The sequence below is a fragment of the Hippocampus comes genome, unplaced genomic scaffold, assembly GCF_001891065.2.
Source record: "Hippocampus comes isolate QL1 unplaced genomic scaffold, H_comes_QL1_v1.1 scaffold174, whole genome shotgun sequence".
Classification (NCBI taxonomy): domain Eukaryota; kingdom Metazoa; phylum Chordata; class Actinopteri; order Syngnathiformes; family Syngnathidae; genus Hippocampus; species Hippocampus comes.
In genome coordinates this window covers 2,766,278-2,787,402 of record NW_017805983.1, presented here as the reverse complement: position 1 = coordinate 2,787,402, position 21,125 = coordinate 2,766,278, and the positions used below count along the sequence as shown (strand labels likewise).

At 41.3% G+C, this 21,125-nt stretch overlaps 3 protein-coding genes across 5 annotated transcripts in view; 2 read left to right on the top strand and 1 right to left on the bottom strand.

Moving 5' to 3' along the window:
• The window catches only part of LOC109528302 (nectin-4-like), a 13,264-nt gene extending 7,677 nt beyond the window's left edge, over positions 1-5,587 (top strand). Inside the window, exons 3-7 of one of the 2 annotated variants that reach the window (XM_019890695.1) lie at positions 709-798; positions 1,460-1,711; positions 1,790-2,131; positions 4,397-4,511; positions 5,198-5,587. In XM_019890695.1, coding sequence (XP_019746254.1) covers positions 709-798; positions 1,460-1,711; positions 1,790-2,131; positions 4,397-4,511; positions 5,198-5,225 — 827 coding nt within the window. In that variant the 3' untranslated portion in view covers positions 5,226-5,587. Of the gene's footprint in view, positions 1-708; positions 799-1,395; positions 1,712-1,789; positions 2,132-4,396; positions 4,512-5,197 lie in introns of both variants that reach the window. The other variant, XM_019890696.1, reaches the window with a different exon arrangement.
• Positions 5,588-6,744: 1,157 nt separating this feature from the next.
• LOC109528300 (OX-2 membrane glycoprotein) lies at positions 6,745-17,270 on the top strand. 2 transcript variants are annotated; one of them, XM_019890691.1, is made up of 6 exons: positions 6,745-7,300; positions 8,551-8,797; positions 11,193-11,513; positions 11,946-12,272; positions 15,056-15,340; positions 16,486-17,270. In XM_019890691.1, the coding sequence occupies exons 2-6, from the start codon at positions 8,692-8,694 to the stop codon at positions 16,584-16,586; spliced, it is 1,140 nt and encodes a 379-aa protein (XP_019746250.1). In that variant the 5' UTR covers positions 6,745-7,300; positions 8,551-8,691; the 3' UTR covers positions 16,587-17,270. The 2 variants fall into 2 exon arrangements, with proteins under 2 accessions (XP_019746250.1, XP_019746249.1); XM_019890690.1 differs by having other exon boundaries at positions 8,537-8,797.
• Positions 17,271-18,787: 1,517 nt separating this feature from the next.
• btla (B and T lymphocyte associated) overlaps positions 18,788-21,125 on the bottom strand; it is a 10,497-nt gene continuing 8,159 nt past the window's right edge. Inside the window, exons 5-6 of the mRNA XM_019890698.1 lie at positions 19,864-19,898; positions 18,788-19,755 (exon numbers count right to left, since the gene is read on the bottom strand). Of these exons, the coding sequence (XP_019746257.1) occupies positions 19,525-19,755; positions 19,864-19,898 (266 nt within the window). The 3' untranslated portion in view covers positions 18,788-19,524. The remainder of the gene's footprint in view (positions 19,756-19,863; positions 19,899-21,125) is intronic.

Here is a 21,125-nt window from a genome sequence, read left to right as displayed (position 1 = left end):
TATTTATTTGATAGGAATCAGGCTAAAGACGCACAGAGAGTGAGCCGGGGGGGGGAGCTCTGCTGGACAGGGGAGTCTATCAGATCTCAAGGCTAATTTTACTTGCAAGGCTGTTCCCAAAATGCAATCGGAGCTTACAGTAAGTATTGGGCAGCAAACTTGTGTTTTTCCAAAGTGATGAAGCTTTTGCATCTCATTGTACTAACTTAAATTGCATATCGCGGCAGACATCTCAAAATACATAGTCTTCTGGGGGCTAAGCATATATTAATACATTTTGGTAGAGAGGAATATAGGCCTACTGTCATATAGGTTATGTTATCGGGCATCCTTCTAATTCCCTTGAACAACCAAGATTGAACTTTTGAACTCTTTATAATTTCTATTATCTAGTCCCGTTAAAGTCCAGGGGAGGAAGCCCCATCATAGTAAAGAGGATACTAATGTGATGTGTGTAGTTCTTCATAGCCTCTTCATTTTGCTCTCAAAGTGCACGGAATTGATGGATTTTTAACAGAATGTAGAAAAAAATTCTCCCAGGGGGGTATGCCCCCGGACCCCCCTAAAGGGGCTGTGTTCCCCTTGGGGCTAAGCCCCCCTTGTTCTTGAAACCTAGTGACGCCCCTGGTTGGCTTGCCCAAAATCGTCATGATTTGTGCACAAGGGCATTTTTACTGCAACTAAGACCGACGTTGCTTTGTGTTACAGCTACCAGTCCACAGATAACCAGTTTTGGGGACACAACAGTGGAATACGGCAAGGATGCATACTACAAGTGTGAGCTTAAGAACCAGAAGGGTATGTTACAAACGAGTCCCTTAACACAGCTGGGCTGCTGTCAAGGAAGTATGTTGAAGCACAGTAATACAGTTTGACTGAGTGATATAAGCTTTGAATTTTTGGGGAGGAGCCAAGTTTAGCCTGTCTGGTTCATGGAAGTTAGGAAAAGTCTTTGCTGCATGTAAACACATTCTTGTGTATTTTTTTTTCAAAATCAAAACATCTATAAATCTGTAATTTTGTTTTTAATGTAACATCGATTTGAAATTATATTAAAATGTTTGGGGAACACAATTTGTGCTATATTTATGCTTTAAACTATTCATATAGGCTTTTTCTTTACTGTATTGCTGATTAGCATTGATAAACATTTGCTTTGAACTATACAGTACTGTATTTCAAAAATGTGTAGTCAAGGGTTTAGCCACAGAGAAATTAAGGCAATCACTCAAAGGGTACAACCGAAATAAGATGCACCACAACAATCAATTGCACACCCTGCCCAAACCTAACAGAAATGAAAATTGGCGAGGTGACCGCTCAGCATTCGCCACATCAATCAGTCATGTTATTGTTGAAAACGTTTTATGGCACACTCTTTTGCTTTCGACACAGCTTCAGTCAGCTGATGTGTTTGATCTGCGAGGCGTTCCCCTAAGTCTTATTGGCCTCGCCTCAGGTGTGCACCAGATCACGTGGCAGAGGCGTCTACGGGGTAATCCCGTTGAGAATCTCGGGTCCTACAGTGAGCTGTTTGGCCAGCACATCAATGAGCTGTACCAGGGAAAGGTGATTCTCAATGAGACATCCCTCAGCTCAGCGTCCCTCACCCTAAAGAACGTCACGTGGGCGGATGAGTGTTGTTACATTTGCATCTTCAACGTGTACCCAGGAGACTCCAAAAGAAAGCAGACATGCCTCACCGTGCAAGGTAAAACTAATCGTCTGAGAAGATTACTTCACATGTGAAATTCATCGTTTGACTAGTGTGACTCGCCCAATTTTGTAGGAATATCTGAGTTGAAAGCTAAGGTACACAATCCTGAAAGCGAGCTTGCCGATGGAACCGCAACAGTTGTGTTCAGCTGCTCCACCACCGGGAAACCAGCACCAACCATCCGCTGGCGTTTCTCGCCAAATTCCACCGCTTTGCACCAGACGACGCCCACCACAGTAGCCAACCGCGACGGCACCTTCACCAGGAGTCAGAATGTCACGTTGCGCTTGACCGAGAGTTGGGACGGACATGCAGAATGTGTGGTGCAGAGCGGCAGTCGGGGAGAAAGGATGAAGAGGGTCCCTTTTTCCTGGGATGCTGGCTGGGAGAAGATGGTGGAAGACAGAGAGACTGGTATGCACATTGTTAAGGCTTGGATAACCTAAATGTTCAAGTGCCTGCATCCGATTAATGCCTCGATCCGTTTTTTAAAAAAAAAATTAGATAAAGACTGATGATTTACATTTAAGTGGAACCTCAGTTTTCGTCCATCCTAGTTTTCGTAAGATTCTGGTTTCAACAACTTTTTTGTTTAAATTTTGTTCCATTTTTTGTACGCCCACTCAGTTTTCATATGAAAAAGTGTGACTGAGCTATTCATTTTGTGGAATCAATGCACCATGCCACACACATGCTTGCGACTTGAGTCAGATTGCCTTTTCCTGGAGTGAGGATCATCCTGCAGGTTCGTCTGAAGCATTTTGTAAGTTGCGTAAACAGGGTTCCACTGACAGCAAAACATATTTCACGGTGCATGTATTTTACATCTTTTTAAACAACTGAAGGTAACAACAAGCCTCCCAATATGCTCGGAAACTTTTGGGCAACATTGGCGTAACACATCCTACAAAAAAGTATGGCCTTCAAACTTAGTAGTATGAAATTATGTTGTAGAATGTGTTATGCTGATGTTGCCGAACAGACCAGGAGAGTTGTTTTTGCATTTAATTGTTCATAGAAGCTTCTGTTGTGAAATACACTCTGCTGTTTGTTGAATGTTTTTACACAATTCGACCGGAAGAACTTGTAACAAAATATGAGAATTGCTCCTCCCTCTCCCCTCCTCGCCATCTTCCACAAGCCATCAAGCATAGTTGATAAAGGTAAAAGTGATGTTAACTTGAACGGTGGTCGACTCGGCCTCACGATGCAGAGGTGGCAGGGTTTGATTCCGGCTTTGGCCTTTCTGTTTGGCGTTTGTATGTTCTCCCTCTGCCTGCGTGTGTTTTCTCCGGGTACTACGGTTTCCTCCCACATTCCAAAAACATTCATGGCAGGTTAATGGAACACTTTAAATTGTCCTGAGGGTGACCGTGAGCGGGAGTGGTTGTTTGTCTCTGTGCACTGCAATTGGCTGGAGACCAGTTCAGGGTGTACCCCTCATACTGTCCGATGACTGCTGGGTTAGGCTCCAGCACGCCCGCGACCTTCGTGAGGATAAGCGTATTCGAAAATGGAGGGACGAATGGATGGATGGGTGTCTGGAATGGGTTAGTTGGATTTACATTATTTTCTATGGGGAAATAATGCCTCTGGTTCGGTTTTAGTATGACTTCCTGGTGTGGTTTCATCACGAAAAGCCAGGTTCCACTTGACAATTATTTCTAATGACACAAACGTGACACCCGTCATTATGTTTACACATTGCTGGTGAGATGAAACCATCGACATGCGCCAACGCCCAAATTGCACCCTAACCACTGCAAATTACATTACATCAATGCTAGGCAGTGACAACATGGAGGCAAATACGAAACAATCCATCTCCATTAGTAGGGCTGTGCAAACCTTTCCTCTCTCAATGAATGTTTTGAGGGTATCTTCTGCATTACTCTACTTGCCGCCATCAGTAATATATTTACTTATTTAATGATTGGCACCGATCATGTACCATATGGCTTTCACTGTAGTTCAAAATTAAAGCCGATGTGCACAGGTTGTGTGATTGTTGTATTTTCATGATGTAAGGCTGGCATTTACGGTGTATATCTAATCTGTCAGATTATACTTATCAGTCAGTGGATTTCAATTCCTGAAACTATTTACTCCGTCATCACGCATACCCGCAATGAGCCAATGCCAGTAATTGGGATCATAATGAAAGTGCAACTCTGAGCCAGTTTCACTTTCGCATTGCTGAGCTGTTGACAAATAGTCAATGTCAGTGGATTGAAGTTTGAGCATTGACCTCACATAACACACTTGAACTCATCTACTGTCAGGCCGCCAAATTAAAGTGAAATAATTTTAATCTTGCTTGTCTGACTCCTGGTCTACATGAAATAGGCCCAACATCAAAAGGCGGTACATGCACTCCCTAACGAAATTATGAGAAGAGGGAAGCCAATTTTTTTTTTTCTGTCAACTGAAACTGAAATCATTTGACATCAGAAGATGAATAAGAAGTTTTTTCCCCCCAGATATTTACATCTGAATCGTATAAAATGTATGTTATGATACAAATGTTAGGATACTTACTATTTTTTTTCAACAGCTTCTTCATCTTCGGTATATGTACTTAGTCTTCATGTTTTGACTTGCAATAGAATGTGCTGTGGTCAACGCTAATATGAACACAGCTTGAAGTGTGTTTTTTGTTTGTTTGTATTTTTAAACCAGGTGGAGGAGTGTCTAAAACCGGACAGACTCTTGTGGTCGTTGTGGTTGCTGTTGTTGTTGCTGCTGCTGCCTTGATGGGCCTCATAGGAATCATCATTGTAAGAGCACGGAAGAGGTGAGTTATAGCGGTTCTCTCAGAAAGAGTATGTGCATATTGTGATATGACGTTGTTTCGCTGAAACGTGATTAATACTAAGATTTTTCACCACTATTGGGTTTCTGTCTTCACTCTGACGTTTGATCTTCGAGCAGCTAAGTACAGTATTGTATTACATTCAAGGGAAAACAAACAGATTTCTTTGCAAATGGTACTAATTGATGTATCAGTGGTTACCGAGCGCGGTTGCAACCTGCTGTGAGCTAGCTAGCTAAACCGGTAATTATATCCCGAAACAGCATCTTGCCTTCGAATAGTATTGTAGTGTGGCAGCTTTCGAGTGTCTCGTTGTCATAGCTTGGAAAGGCCCTGTGATGACTCTCAGATATATTCCAGCAACCATAGGCTTAATCACATATATTTTGACAGCGTAAACACAGAGATTTTTAGGCAAAGTAAAGATGCTAGATGTAGCGCTATTTGTTTGACAGACGACAAGTGAACGGGGCGTGACCACAGCATTCTAGAGCAAAGAGAACGGCTTGATTTATAAGGGTTGTTGACAACACATCTTTGTGGTTCGTCACATTTGGAAGACATTTATATTTTCACTTTGCAGGGACTTTTCAGTGTAATTAGAAAAGAGAACATCCTGACTAACTTGTATTCGTAAAGTTCCTTGTTTTGTTTCCTCTTCCTCTTAGGCATGATATTTTCAGACGAACTGTTTAGTTTGTCATCTCAACCATGACCCCTGGCAACATGTAGCAACGACGGGACGTATTGTACAGTATGTATTGAAGGCGATTGGTGGAAGTGCCCCAACTTTGTACCTAATTTAAACCTACTGTCATTATTATTTCCTTTTTACACAGATTCATGTTTGATTTTTGAAGGAATTCCAGCGTGTTGTTTTTTCTTTTGCAGGAAGGAAATAGAAATCTGAAGGCTTTTTTAGGTTTTTCCATTAGTGTTTGAGATGGAAGGGGAGGTACTTGAGGCGTTTTGATCTCTTTCATGAGCTATAAGCTCGAAAAATGTGTTTTTGTGCCCTCTAGTGGGACTTTTCAGTTGAACTACACAGAAGTGGGAGAGTGATACAGTGAAACTCCTCTACAACGAAATCATGTTTGCAGCAAGAAATTTTTCACAACAGGGGGTTTTTCACTGTAGCAAATTTGATCTCAGATGTAAGCACACACACACCCACACACACAAACGTATGTGTACACGCACACACAAACGTTTGTGTACTCTATTTTTATTCCAATAGTACATAAGTATGAGCACACACTTATTTGACACTTCATATTGTCAGTGTAGAAAGAAAAAAAGGGAAAGAAATTGCGAAATTTACGATCAGCATTCACTTTCACTTACATCAATTTCTTGGAAAATGTATTTTATTTTGCTTGCTCCGTCTTTCATTTTGATCACTTTTACCCTCTCTTCCAGCATCAGAGCTCTTCTTGTCTTAGCTGCTTGACATCAAAAGGTCCGTTTTGTAGCCATTTTAGCAATGCAACGTCCATCCTCGTCTGAATCTAACAATAACAACTTCTTCCTGGCATGCAATAACCTTTTAAGCCAGCCACGGGGCGCTTCGTAGTCCTCGATGGCCATAGTTAGCTCTCGAAGACTAAAAACCTTACGCTAACTGGAGCGCTTCTCTCTCATTAGCGCTCCAGTTAGCGTAAGGTTTTTAGCCTTCGAGAGCTAACTATGGCCATCGAGGACTACGAAGCGTCCCGTGGGTGTTTTTAGCATGATAAAAAGTAAAGTAAATGTCCGTCGAGCCATAAGCAATTTACTCTGAGCAGCTAATCGGATGCTACGGATCTAGCTTCAGTATCTACATACATAGACAGTGAGGTCTATGTGGCCTCTTGGCCAATCGGAGGCCAGGATGATGCTCGGTAAGCCAATAGCAGAGCAGCTATGAGTATGTTGAGCCCAGGAAACTCGCAGCTGTGACCGAAATAAACATCGTTCACTATGTAAACCAGTGTGGTGGTTGCTGTTGCCTTTTTTCGAACGAAGCAGTAGAGGTCGCTGTTGGATAAGACTTCGTTGTAGTGAATGTCTTCGCGAGGCTGGAGCAGACAAAATGATTTCGTATAACGCAACAGGGGGTTTTTCGTCGTATGGGGGGCAGGAGAATGGGAATTGTGTTAATGCATGAAGATTTTTTCACATAAGGGGGTATTTTCGCCCATGCAGGTTTCGTTCTAGAGGAGTTTCACTGTAGCACATACAGGTTATTTGCTCACATAATTAGAAAGATTCTTTATCATTTTATGGCAATGATTTTGCTTATTTGCACTTTTGAACCGCTGTAAAGTATTTTGTGTACACTGAACATTATTTATATGATTATTTATATTCACAGTTTCTCTTCACCTTAGCACTGCTTTTATGTTGTTGATGGTGTAATTTTTTTTCCTGCAAATTCAATGCAATGCCTTCTTTGGCTGTGACCCTATTTTGGTAAGTTGTTGAACTAAAACATGTTGACAATTCTTTGATTCAAGATAAAACGTGTCGATGCATCCGACTTGTGTTTGAGTAAGAGAAAGAACCAGCCCGACTTGAGTACGGTTGACTGCAAGAACAGAAAATGGCCACTGGGGCTCGCACTTTTCCTCGTTTGAATCAAGCGCTGGAGGACGCTTTTGGGTATCCTTCATCACTCTTTACTCGCGACTCCATGGAAGCAGTCATAGCGTTTCCTACTCTACATTCAGATCACCAATGATACAAGGCACACATGTTACCGAGATTCACTAATAACAGCAGTCTGACCTTGAGTGAGTTTTATTCGGCTTTCATGTCTCAATTTCTGTGTCTGAGGGTTTATCCACAGCTCATATTAGGCTACCAACAAATGTTCACTGACAGTCTTTACCCAGTCATTGCTATTCATGTATTTTGTTTCCACTTTTGGAGAGTTTACATTTACTCTGGTAGCAAACTGTGTGACAGGGAGAGCTCAGCCCAACCAAAATTAGATTTTTGGAGGCTCTACAAAATGTTGTAATAATGTAAAATCATTTGCATACCTACTATACATTCGGTGTGTGCTGATCTGGTGGGATTCCATTCCCAGCCTGCCATGTATGCCAGATGTAGAGTTTTATTTTCTTCATCTTTGATGGCCTTTTATCGAATTTGCAAGATACGCAGGATGTCCATTTTCAAATCTAATTGGTCCAAAACGCCTCGCAGATGAGACTACAGGATTTCTCAATGAAGGTTAAGAGTGAAGTAAACTTGGCCAATCATCTTTTGAGTCATGCTTAGAGCTAAAACTATTTCAAGCATTTTTTTTTTTAGGTAAGCCACCCAAATTCATAGTAAGACCCATAGCAACGTACAACGAAAATGCTCGTGTTCGGCAATCTCCGGCAAGTGACGTCATTTACAGAATGCCGAGTACCAGTTCGCCATTTACTGCATTAATTGCTCCGTTAACTGCTCTTTGCCATTTTTACTGAGTTATTCGGCGAAATACCTGTGTGCAGTTCACATTCAGGCAAACAGATGAGTGGCCAAAAGAAAAGCATAGGACGTATAAATGGAGCGGAAAATTGGATCGATACAGTTTAATTCTCGCAATGCGGATTAATTTCAAGCCTGTGTCGACGAGCATTCTTGTTACAAGCACTTCAAAGACCTGTTTTCTCTACCGGATTTGCAAGAAAAAAGGTAAGTGTGATAATAACTTAAAAAGTAATTCCAAGTGTACTGTGCATTTGCTTTAAAACGTCATTTTGTTTCAAAGAGACATAAAAATATGCTAAAATGTGTAGTGCAAGAGCAATAAAGTGCAACCACTAATAAAATCACTTGGGTATGAACGATTTAGACGAAAATGCTTCGTTCAATAGATATTCAAACAATGTTCAGTGAACACAGGCACCTGGTCCGAGGTGACAAAAATTGTTTCAAATAGTGTTGATTTTTTTCATTCTCAATGCTTTGGAGAAAGCTTTATTTAAAAAAAATCAAAATGAGCGACTTTTACGTCACGTTGTTTATTCCAGCCCTTTGGTTACAGGCAATTGCGCTGGTGCGAGGAGTGGCAGGGCTCGGCTGTGGGGTTTAGCTGCCTGATATCTTATGGGCCGGCTCTGTGTTGAAGTGAATGAGTGAGAGCTGCACTCTGATGGCTGTAAAACGATGAATATCAGGTGGTGCGATGGAAAACATTTTGGAGTTGGTGAGCTTCCTGCAATTAGACGTGTTTGGACTTTCCCTGCGTTTAACTCTGCTACTCTGGATCGGAGGAACATCCATCACACAAGGTTAGATACAAACAACATTACACGCTAATAGTGAGAGATGTTTTGAGAAGACACTGCACATCCTCGCAATTCCTCTGCGAATGAGGCCCCCCACACTAAGAGATGTAATCCCAGGACATCATACTTGGTACTGTAGTTCAGTTTTTACGTTTAAAAAAGTGAAAAACGATTTTTAAAACCATTTTCCCCACAGATTAAAAAAACATTTTTAACATCTTAAACCAAATTCTCCCATAGAAATAAAGGAACTCAATTGCACCATGATTAGAAAGAAAGAAAAAGAAAAGAAAAAAACCTTTATTAGTCTCACAATGGAGAAATTCCCAATTCACAGCAGCAAAGTTATGAAAGGAAGAAGTAGAACAACAAAATATAGGAGCTGCTGGAAAGGCAGCCACTCTCGCGGCGCCATTTTGAAGTCAAAATAACAAAAATAACACAACACAACACATAGGACACAAGACAGTCGTGCAATCTTCACCACTTTTCTGCATACACTTTGTTGTCTGAAGCAGTTATAGATGAAAGAGGAGAGGATCAAAGTGTCCTTTCACCAGTGGATCAGAGACGTCATGCTGAAAATGTGCACACGTCTGTTACAAGCTAAGTTTTGAAAGCAAACACGAAGCTGGAGCGTCCATTGACGAAAAGAGTTTTATAGTTCACTTCTCCTGTCCCACGTAATCCGCTTCAAACTCCAAGCCGCGACTCCCAGTTCCAAATCCGCATCGGCGCTCCGCGCTAACGCTCCTTTCTTCTCATTGTCGGCTCCTCAAGCCATGCATCCATCCAGCCGCAGACCGTTCAACAGCACCGATCTCTCCGCTGAACAAAGCGGGGCTGTGAAAAATGCTGCCCATTACAGGCACAAGACACAAGCGCCCCGGGACTGTCCAGCAACTGGCGCCGACATTCCTCCCAGTCAAAAACAGTGCTGGTATACCCATGCTGCCGAGAAGGCGCAACCACCAAGCACAGAGTCTCCTCCTTGATGAATGTCGTGGCCAAAAAATGCTGAAAAAAGTCCACATCAGGTCCACACGACGTAACAACAAACACAAAGTGACAAAACAAACACAAAAACAACAAAAAAAGCAAGGCTCATGAGAGCACTTGCTGACGGCTGCCTACTCGGGCGCCATCTTGACTTAGGCTGAACTTATTGAATTGTATTTTTTTTCGATGCAATGTTTTTAAAATCCCTTTCCCATCATACCGTTTTGAGAATAACGTAACAACATGGTAGAAACCAAAACAACCTTTTTAAATGTAGATAGGCAAAGACATGATGACAATGTAAATCGAGTCAAGTTGGTTTATACAGTATAGCCCATAATCACAGCAGTCTCAAAGGGTTTGAAACCACCCTTCCAGACAAGGAAAAAGGAAAAAAGCAGGGGTGGGGGAATCTCCCTCCCAGATAACAGAGCTGAAATGGATGCCAAATGGGCAACATACAGTATACCCTATTATATGATGCTCTCTACATTGCTTGTCAAAACTGCATGAGAGTGAGTTCCACGAAATGAAGTGCTGCAGGTAGACACCTCCAGAGAAATGGTTCTTAGGACCTGTCGTAAAAGGCGAGAAGCATTGCAAAACCAACACTAAACACTTAAGTTGCGAAACTGAGATTCTTGTGGTGATTTATATAACTTTAGAGGTACTTCTTTCTGGGAAATTATGATAGAATTCTGAATTGGAACAACTTCACGGGGGCTGGACTTTATATTGAGCCAGGGCACATATACAGTACCTGTATTAGAACAGTTTCACTGCACAACACCAAAAAAGTGTCATGAAAAGTACAGTATATGTATTAAAATACTGTATTGATCGTCTCATCTGAATTTACTCACAAATGTCCCGTGTCAAATCTTAGCCTGTTTAGCTTATGAAAATATTTTTACTCATCCACAACGTCACCTGACAGATACAATATTAAAGTTGCAAGCTCCATTTTACTAAATCTTGATATCATCAAACTTACATTTCCCTAATGTGGGTACATTAGATGGTTTAAGGAGAAGCTATTTTCAAATTGGAGTCACATATTTGTGAAGTGCACGACAAGTGGGCTCTTGATTAATTTCCCTCTCAACCTCCTAAAAACTTTTTTGGGGGGGAAAAATTCTCTGAGGGGTTTTTATCTGTTAATTTTGCAAATTTTGCAAAAGTGCATTTTTCCTGGGAAATGTGCTTGCAAAATTGGTTTTCTGGGATGTCAAAGCTCTCAAAATTGTAAGCCATTCATCAGAAGAATCATTCAAAGAGTGAAAAAGCAGAAGGTGTCACATACATTACTAGCTCATTCACTGCCAGCCCTCCCAGTTCACATGAATATTTGACCTGAAAAGACGTCAAAGGCACTGAAAGATAATATGTATTTTCTCAGGTGAGGTCTTATCTTCTGCCACTGTGACTGCTGAGGCAAGCCAACCCCTTCAATTGGGCTGCAATGTTACCATGGCAACGGGCGACAGTGTCCATCAAGTGCGCTGGCTAAGAAAAAACAAGCTCCTGCTGGCGTACCAACTCAATGTGCCAATCCACATCAGCCACCAAGAGCCCAACGTGAAGCTCGCCTCTTGGCAAAAGAACTCCAGCTACATCACCATCACGAAGGTGCGGCCTGAAGACGAGGGCTGCTACCGCTGCATCTTCGACGTCTTTCCTACGGGCTCACAAGAAGGCGTCACATGTGTCAGCGTGACTGGTGAGTTCATTCTTTAGCAGTGGTTAGGGAAGTAAGAGCTTACGAATAATGAATTGTACATGTATTTGAGTAGATTATTGAGTTTCGATTTCTGTATTTTACTTGAGTCTTAATTTTTCTGACAGCTTTTTATTTTTACTCCCTACATTTGAAAACACACATCTGTGCTTTTTCCATTGTCAGAATAGGGGCATTGCTTTCGTCAACCTCCATACAGGATGACACAATGTAAAAACAAACAAAAAAAAAATGACGTAACGGTTTAGTCAACTGCAGTTGGCATTTTGATTGACTTAGATTATGGGGTATTTTAAGCCAAAAACAAAGGGACCGCAGCAATATGGACGATCATGAACCAGTAACCATTACTGATTACAGCAAAGTATTTAACTGAAAGCGTGCATTGACACGACAATATTTTCTATGTTGCAGCCAGGGTGCATCTAGATGGCAACAAGGTGGCCGTGAGCGGCAGGCCTACTACCCTGTCCTGCTGGTACAGCCTGCCTGAGCGGGTACTCCAGGTTTTGTGGAGGAAGATGGCTGAGCAGGGCAGCAGCACCACCGTGGCGTCCTACTCCAAAGATCACTACAACGTAGAGGAGACGCTGCAGGGTCGCCTGAGCCTAAGCAAAAGCCTTGGTGACACCCAGCTGGTTTTCCAGAAGGTTACGATAGAAGACGAGGCGTGCTACACCTGCGAGTTCCACACTTTCCCAGATGGTACCAGGAGAGGCACCACTTGCCTTTCTGTTTATGGTGAGTTTAGGCAGAAGGACTGAATCACATCCCTTAATCTGGCCATAGATAGTTCAGTGATTTACTACATCACTGTTAAATACATACATTAACGATATCAAAAAGAATTCAAGGTTAAAAGAGGTCAAATTGAGGTCACCTATAAAGACTGCAGTACATTGTAGGGAGGGATGTTTGATACCACCTTTTTTCCAGACTGACACCACAAAGAGTATTCATTCTTGAATGAATCAATCTCATCTGGGCGGAAAGAAACAGCTGCCGTCATTTAAATCGCCTCCAATCCACCCCAAAAAAGTCAAGCTGTTGTATCAGTCATTCCTCCCTTTTATATTTGCTTTCTAGCAGAGGCCTGAAGGTTTTCTTCGAACACTGACTTCTATTTTGAACTGTTCATAATTCCCCGCACCTTGATAATGCCCCAGTCCCGGCCGGAAAAAAAACAGCCCCAAAGCATGATGCTGCCTCCACCATGCTTCACTGTCGGTGTGACCTAATTTTGGTGATTAGTATTGTTGTGTTTGGGTCAAACATATCTTCTGGAATTCTGGCCAAAATTTCCAGTGCTTTTTTTTCAATGGAGCCCTACACGTGTTTGATTTTGTTGTAATCTGATGAAACCGTTATAAACACTGATAACTATTTTTTTAATGATCAGATAATTTCAGTCAAATTTGGATTTTTGTTTTCCTTTTAAGATAAGATAAGAAAACCTTTCTTAGTCTCGCAATGGAGAAATTCCCAATTCACAGCGGCAAAGGTTGATGAATAATTTGGTGTTTTTTTAAATGATCAGATAATTTCAGTCAAATTTGGATTTTTTTTTCCTTTTGGCTTGTTGATGAATAATTTGGTGTTAGCCCAGTTTTTTTTGACTGTTACAATTTTTATTTTTTCATCTCTGGACATGTGTTCTGTATTTGACATCAGGGGTGTGAAGTCTGCCTCACACTTGTGTTGTTCATGTTGCATTCAAAGAGTGTAGGTACGGACAGTGCTGGGATTCCAATTTTTGGCAGACCATATATCACTAAAAAGTGGTCAAAACCTCACCCAAATTGATAAATGTGCGTTTGAAAAGCTGAAATGGACATCAGTTGCAGCACATAGAATGCTATACGTTGGACCGCGCCATTTGTGAACCACACTGCAATGGGATTTGATGTGTCAGATTGCTTACGTTGTACGATTATATGCCGCTCGCTGCCTTTGAGCTGGTGTGTCTCTATTGCAAGAAAGTGATAATTGTCATAAAACGTTCATGCTAAATTTCAACCTAAGATTTGACAGATGGAAAAAAAAAGATTTGTAACTGAAAAATTGATCCGAAACGTATTCATCTGCAACTGTAAGAAATCAGATGTTACAAATCAAAAATTTTCATCAAAGCAGAAAACAAGAAAAAAAAAACCCTCTGTTTAAAAAACAAAATCAGATTTTGATCGTAATTTCTCACACATTGAAACATTTGAACAAAGTTTAAAATCAAAACCTGATGTGTTAGGTATACATTTTGTTACTCTAAATATTTGGGAGGGAACCAGACTTTTACGACCTGCATTTAGCACTTACTGACTTTTTAAGGGAAGCACATTGTGTTGTTCATATTTTTGTCTTCAGGTGCTTTTGAAGTCAATTCGTGGCTTGACACTCCATTACTTCAGTGTGAGTTGTCGTTTAAAAACAACACAAAGTGCTAAAACTATACAATGTTTGCTGCGCCTTAGCAAGAAGCATTTGGGAAACTGCTTCCAACTTTGTGGGAGCACTTTGCGGAAGGCCCTTTTCGATTCCAGCATTACTGTTCCCATATTGCACAAAGCAAGGTCCATAAAGGCATGTCTGATGCGGAAGGACATAGCTTGAGATAAACTGGATCAGAGATAAACAAAAATCCGTGCAGACTCACTCTCCAGAATGTCGTAGAAGGTCTTTTCCTGGGAGAATGCAAGTCGTCGGTGAAAAGGCCAGACCAAGTCCGTAGTTTTTACTTCCTATACATTTTAACACCGAGTCATACAAACAGTTTTGGACTGTGATGCGCATGAGATGTAACAGCTTTGAGAAGGGAAGTTCATGCTTCAGCACCCCTTTTATCACTCAGGAAGGGGAAGCAAGTGCATAAATAAAACTCAGTCTGCCCGGAGTTATGGCACAGCTTCAAATAAACATTTTTCGAGCAAGTGAAAAGAGGTATGGAGTGACAGCTTACTTACTTACTTACTTACTTACTTACTTACTTACTTACTTACTTACTTACTTACTTACTTACTTACTTACTTACTTACTTACTTACTTGTTTATTTAACAAGCATTGACTCGAGATTTTTTTTTTTGTTAAATGGCAATACTGTACAGTGGTTAGTTGTCTTGCTTCTTTGCAGAGAGGCAATCAATACATGTCAGCAACTGAAATATATTGAATTGAACTGAATTTGGTGAAGTTGCTTTCTGTTAAACAGGTCATGAGTATTTATGTTGAATTCCTATGGCATTTCGTGGTGCACATGCGAGTTATGTTTTATTGGCGTTAGGAGTGTGTGTGTGCGTGTGTGGAGGGGGGGTGGGGATTCCTTGGGAAAAAATTCTCCCTTTTAAATGGTCCCTAGACCCTCAAATTTTGACCACCTCTGGGCTAAGGTTCAACAAGGACTCAAACTAAGTGTCAACCTGAGTGGTCGGCTGGCATAGATTTCAGCTATCTCACTGATCTGCCACAGAAAATGCGGTTTAAAATGGCGGGATGGCTGTTTTTTTAAGCTCTTGCTAACTTTATCCTACAGTTTTACCCGAGGTGAAGGTGACCCACGCGACCTCATCCTCAGGTGTCACCGAGGCCAACTGCACCACACGATCGCGGCCCGCAGCAGAGATCACATGGAACATTGGCGGGAACAACCAGAGTCTCAACACCTCGCTTGTTTCCTTCTACTCAAAGGGTGACGGCATAACGACTGTGACGAGCACACTGCTCCTCTCGTCCGGGCAGCTCACCGAGCGGTCGATCCAGTGCGTTGTACACCACAAGGGACTGGAAAACCCCCTCTCAGTGTCCCTCAACACACCCGGTGAGCTTTCTACAGACCTCGTTTTAAATTCACGTACTAGTTGCATGACTGGTTCAAGCTCAAATGCATTGCTATATATGCCGGGAACGCAAGGGTAACCTTGGCTCGTAGTAGAGCATAAAATTATATTCAACTAAATCAAAACAACGTTAATTGGCTTGAATGGGGGTTGCAAATAGCTGACGACAGGTGAGGCTTTAGGCAAAGTGCCTCCCTTAGCAATGCATCCTCGCTTGTCGACATCCTCCATGTCAAGAAAATACACAAAAAGTCTTCACTTTAACGCTCAGTCACATCGTAAAAAACAACACACCCACAAGGAGCGAGCGAAACAAGCAGCCGTCCACCTGCTTACTATCCGCTCACTTGCTTACTGGTAGCCTGAATACCTGAAACCACAACCTTCTGAAAAATGGTTGCTACGTTGCCTAACATGTTGCTTCTGCCTCCACATCCTGACATGTTTTAGCTGCAAAAATATGTCTGTTTAAAGTCTCTGGGGACTGGAATATGTCCCACCGGGTTGTGGCATGGCTTTCCACGCAGACAAGAGGTGCTAGACACCAGCTAGCTTGCAAGCTAAGAAGTTTCTGGGGTTCCTCTCAGCTGAAAAATGGATGGCGGGTTCGTCCGCCCTTTCATAATTGTTTCAGAATTTAAGTAATGATCTGCAGTATCTTCATAAACACAAAAGACCGATAAGTATATAATATACTGCAATTCAACACAATTTCATAACAGCTCAAATAATCATCCTGTACCGTCATTTATGTGGGTGTTAATCAAAGGATGTTTCACATGACAAAAAAAGACCACCATTGTTTTTGTGAACGTCTAAAAAAAAAAAAACAAGCCTGTCAGGTCATCGTTGTTTCAAGTCAAGTCCCAAGTTTTTAACTCCCAAGTCCAAGTCGAGTCTTGTTTTTTTACGGCACTTGTTTCCACATCAAGTGACCAATCAACACAGCGGTGACTCAAGTTGACTGAAGTCCAAGTCACAATGACAGGAGTCCCCATCATGGCCTTTGCTTTGAATAGTAGTTCTGGTTTTGTTTTCATGGGGTAGCTGAATGCGGGAAATGGTTCATTCCTCGTCCTACCGCATCTGACAACACACCATGCATACATGTTTTTATGTGCTGCAGCGAGTCCCTTCACGGTCATCATCAGCTTGCTGTGCAGTCTGGTGGCAGTCCTGATTCTTGTCTGCTTGTGTGTGTATCTCCGCGGTAAGTTCTTCACTTAGAAAATGGCAGCAGCTCCTGGCAGGAGAGGAATAGACTGGAAAGATGTTTTGTTCGACGAAGGTGGAAAAGGTCATCTCCCAGGTTGCAAAGCTACTTTCCACACAGTGGTGGCGTCACTTTGTCATCACCCTCATTCCTGTTCACACTTTTCTTCTCTGGAAAGTGTGACGTTTGTGTTTTGAGGTGTAGTTCCCTTTTAGCTTAATCGTCTGCCCCACAGTAGTTCAAATTCGACAACCTTTCAAACCGTTCACTAAAACACTTGCAAATGTTAAATTTCTAGTTATCATTTATTGTTGTTGTTTATTTAACTTCCGTGACTGTTTTTCAAGTGGAATTTTCTATCATCAAGACTTTCATATATTTCCTGGGTGGGTAAATAAGTGATTCGACTGCCTCATATTGAGGCTACAATTTGCACACCGTCTGGTGGTATTCCTTGTATCCTTCCTTGAATGATAAAGTGCTATGACATTTTTGAAACACAGAACTGCTAAGGTTGAAAAACCATAAGGTTGTACACTTTAGAATTTGACCAAAATTGAAGAAAATACATATATTAAATTCACTGTATGATATCACTCATCAGCATCAAAGGATTATGTTTTTTGCTAGTTTTCCTAATCACAGTGGTTAACCATATTGTGTGTTTTGTTGCGCTAGAAAAAAAATCAGTCCCTGAATTTCTTAGTCTCTGCCTCTTCTTGTCCAAATGCCCTCCTTTGTTCCTCCTGAACAGAATAACAAGGGGTGATTGTTTACAGCGCGCCCAAAAGTAAATTTCTCGTCTGTTGGGGGAGGAAGACCGACGGGAGGAGGCTGCAGTTGGAAGTCGGGCCATGACAAAAATAACTCCCTCTCTCCCTCACATAGAACAGTGCACACACCCAAACTTACAGGAAAACACTAGGCTTTTAGTGTCTACTGTTGTTTTTCCAGCCCTGTGAAAACCTGAGGTTTTGTCGAGTGAATTGTTCTCCCTATATCTGGAATTTTATTGGTGACGAAAGGGGAACCATAACCACATGAATGTGTTTTTAGTGGCGCCTCTCTGTGCCAGCAGGATGTGCAGGGGAGGGACCACATCCTGCCCAACAAACACACCACGTCAATAAAAAGGGCACAATGGAGGAATGTCAATTGGTTGTACAACTACTCCATCTATCTATCATTAAAAAAATAGTTCTCATTAGTTTTAGTTTTTGAAAATATAAGGAGTATTTGTCAAGTGCCAGATATATTTTTAAAAAAGGTCACGAATAAGGGTTGAATAATAAACTACAATTCCCCCAAAAAACGTTTGACCTTCCTCCTTCCGCCGTACAGTAAAACCGAAATAAAAACACATTCACTCAACACTGAAAGTTCATGTATGAAATTAATTGACAAAGACAGAAATAAAGGACATTTTTGCGACAAATATAGTGCATACAATGTAGTTTCAGTTGGTTACAATATATATATTTTTTAAAACACTCTTGTTTTTTGAAATGTTGCTAACAAAAATGTTCCCTTGACAAGTTTTGCTTTAGTTATTTTGTTCATCTTTGTTAACTATAATAACCTTGGTCGGCACGCACCTGCCACCATTTAAAGTATCTCTGATCAAACATAAAGTTCAGATATTCTAGTAGTCTTTTCCCGACTTGATTTATTGTATTTTTGCTTTCTAGCAGAAGCCTGAAATTTTTGTGCGAACACAGAGCGCTATTTTAGAAGTGGTCAGTGTTTCCTTCACCTTGGTCTCAATTCCAGCTAATGATGACCAGGCCCTAAGTATGATGCTGCCACCACAATGCTTCACCGAAGATGAGCTGTGTTGTGTTGTTCATTGTATTTTACTTTTACATTCATGAGCTATTTTGGGATAATGAAAAAGCCATGATGCGCATGAAGACTTACTTCCTCTGGTCTGCACTGTCCTTTCAGGCCAGTCTTGCGAATGATCCAAGACGAATTCCTTCAGACATCAACGTGTGAGAGAGTATTGTGCTCAAAAAGTGCATTCAACATATTGACTTGGAGTATGGCGGGAGAGCAGGGCCATGGAATGTTGTGTCTCTTTGAGAAATGCTTGGCTTTAGTGGTCGAGGACGAGAAGAGTGCCGGACCAGTGAGCTTGGGAGACTGACCTCAACAAATTCTTGTGGGATGTTTTGTAATGTGCATGTTTTGTGCGCATGTGAGAATGGGCCTTGCATGAGTGTTGAGTATGCAGAGGTTTTACTTGAAGATAACAGCAAATATCATGTTTTTGAAATGTTATCTGATGTTAGACAGGAAATCCAGTCAACTGAATGTTAGGTGCCGAATATGCTCTTGATGCTCTCAACATGTTTTTGTTTGGGAAATATAGTTGTCCTTCTCTCCAAGCACACGCCGTTTTCTGGTTCCATAGACCTTAGAAAATGTATTTTTCCCTTGTAAAATCGTATGAAGATAATAATTTAAGTTTGGTGTTCTTCCGCAGCGTCACGTGGCAACATTTAACCCTCGAGTGAGGTAATATTTCATTGATTTACTGATTTTACTTCTGTCTTCATTGAACAGCATGAACATCAATGATCCGGACAGAATGCTGTCTTTAATTCTCAAAGGACAGATGAGAATCACTGGGCCAAAAGTTAGCACCACTTGTAAGAGTGTCGTGACCGTGCACGTAGCATTTTGCAGGCGCTGCATTCACAAACTCAAGCACTTTCATAAACCGCAAGCATCACACCTACAATGCACACCCACAATGCACATGATTTATGCAACCTGCTTCTCCTTCCGCTCATGAGGGGGTGAAACAACGACCCCTGAAAGTCGTATCTCATCCCTACGAAACCGAGATTGACATCTGGGATGTGAGAGGAAGCTGCTATTTTCAGTCTCATGTGAAACAAGTCATTTCCTTGACTTGAATGTGGGTGAAATCTGATCTTCCAACACCGGTCATTTGTCAGACAGTACTCGTATATCTGCATACTCGGAGCTTTCCTCTTTGGGCCTCCTTGGTCGAATGGGAGCACCGGGGGGTAGTTGGTGGTTGAGAGCGGCATACATGATGTAGCTTCCCTCTTTCTCTGCCCTTGTTGTTGGACGTTCTTCTTCCTTTCTACTCATTTTCCTGTAAATGTAGCTGCTGGAGGAGGTTGGCGGATCTTGTGGTTTGACTCCGCTTTGCTGGTTTACCGAAGAGAGATGTGACAAACATCAATATAAATCATTTTGAGATACTGTTGATAAACCTTTTCAAGTGTTATGTTGCACGAAAGATTTTGGGTGCCTCACTTGAGTTTCAGTTTGTGTCTCTCTCCTTGCGTGACCTGCATGAGGGAAATGTACGTTATTAGATCCAATATGTTTATGAACATGAATTTAGGAATAGGTAAATGCTATTGCCAGCGGATGGAGAGATTTGGTTTTTGGGTGAAATTTCAGGATGGCTCTAAAATGCAGTATTTACAGGTGAACTTCATTTGACCTCTCATAAACTACTCAATGCACGCTTCAGTACTTTTTGCACAACTTGGTGTCCTCTAAAAGGAGCTGAACGGCAAAACAGATCTTTGATCCATGAATCGATGAATGCTGTGGTTCTCACACATTTTACACTAAGAGCCATTACAAAAAAAACTTGGTTCTCCAAATATCATCACAATGACAACATTAACATACAGTATGATAGTAGCCCAAAGTGTTCATCAAACAAGACAGAGGCTTTTTTCTCTCAAAGGTAGATTACTGTAACGTGATGCACATCTTAAACATTAACACTATGCTTAAAGGGATACGGATGAATTTAAAAACTTCATTATTTTTCATGTGCAAAGTACAATTGACACTTTTAAAAACTTTTTTTGCTCCTTGCTGTTGACTGAAAATGACATCTAGATTACATTGGGTTCAGGTCTCAGCCTGCAAATTTCACATGAGCCCTGATTGGTTGTTACCTGAGCCCTGAGGACATGGGATGTCATTTTCAGTCAACAACAAGTGGCAAAAAGCGTTTTAAAATCAGTTGTACATGAAAAGTTATCAATTTCACTATTGACCAAATATGAACTTTTTTACTGCTGAAAATGAAAAAAATTGTAAAGTATCCCTTTCAATAAAGTTAAATATACTTAAATAATGATTCAAATAAAATCTATTCCACAAAAAAATAAAATAACCAACGAGAAAAACTAAAATTCTACCTAAATAAATAACGAGCAGTTCTAAATGATAAAACGCAAATGTATGATACATAGGGATGTCACCATCATGTTCTTTTTCACCTGAGTCCGAGTCCTCGATCCTAAATATTTGCTGATACCGTACCGAGTCCCGGTCACAATTGCCAACCTGTTTGTCGGACTGTCAACTTTTTGACGAAGCCGTTTAGTGAGGCGGCTTCCTTATATCAGGCAAGGCAGACTTCTTTAGTATCTTTCGGCTTGCCCTGAATGTTTTCACATCGTTCATTGTCTCCTTGTTCAGACCGAGGCAGACGTGTGCGTGTGTGTGTGTGCGTGTGTGTGTGTGTGTGTGTGTGTGTGTGTGTGTGTGTG

What these genes read in the sequence shown, in the direction of transcription:
- LOC109528300 (XM_019890691.1), top strand. Translation starts at nt 8,692, where the DNA reads ATGGAAAACATTTTGGAGTTGGTGAGCTTCCTGCAATTAGACGTGTTT. An exon ending in CACATGTGTCAGCGTGACTG is followed by an intron (nt 11,514 to 11,945) that starts GTGAGTTCATTC and finishes TCTATGTTGCAG; the next exon opens with CCAGGGTGCATCTAGATGGC. An exon ending in AGTGTCCCTCAACACACCCG is followed by an intron (nt 15,341 to 16,485) that starts GTGAGCTTTCTA and finishes TATGTGCTGCAG; the next exon opens with CGAGTCCCTTCACGGTCATC.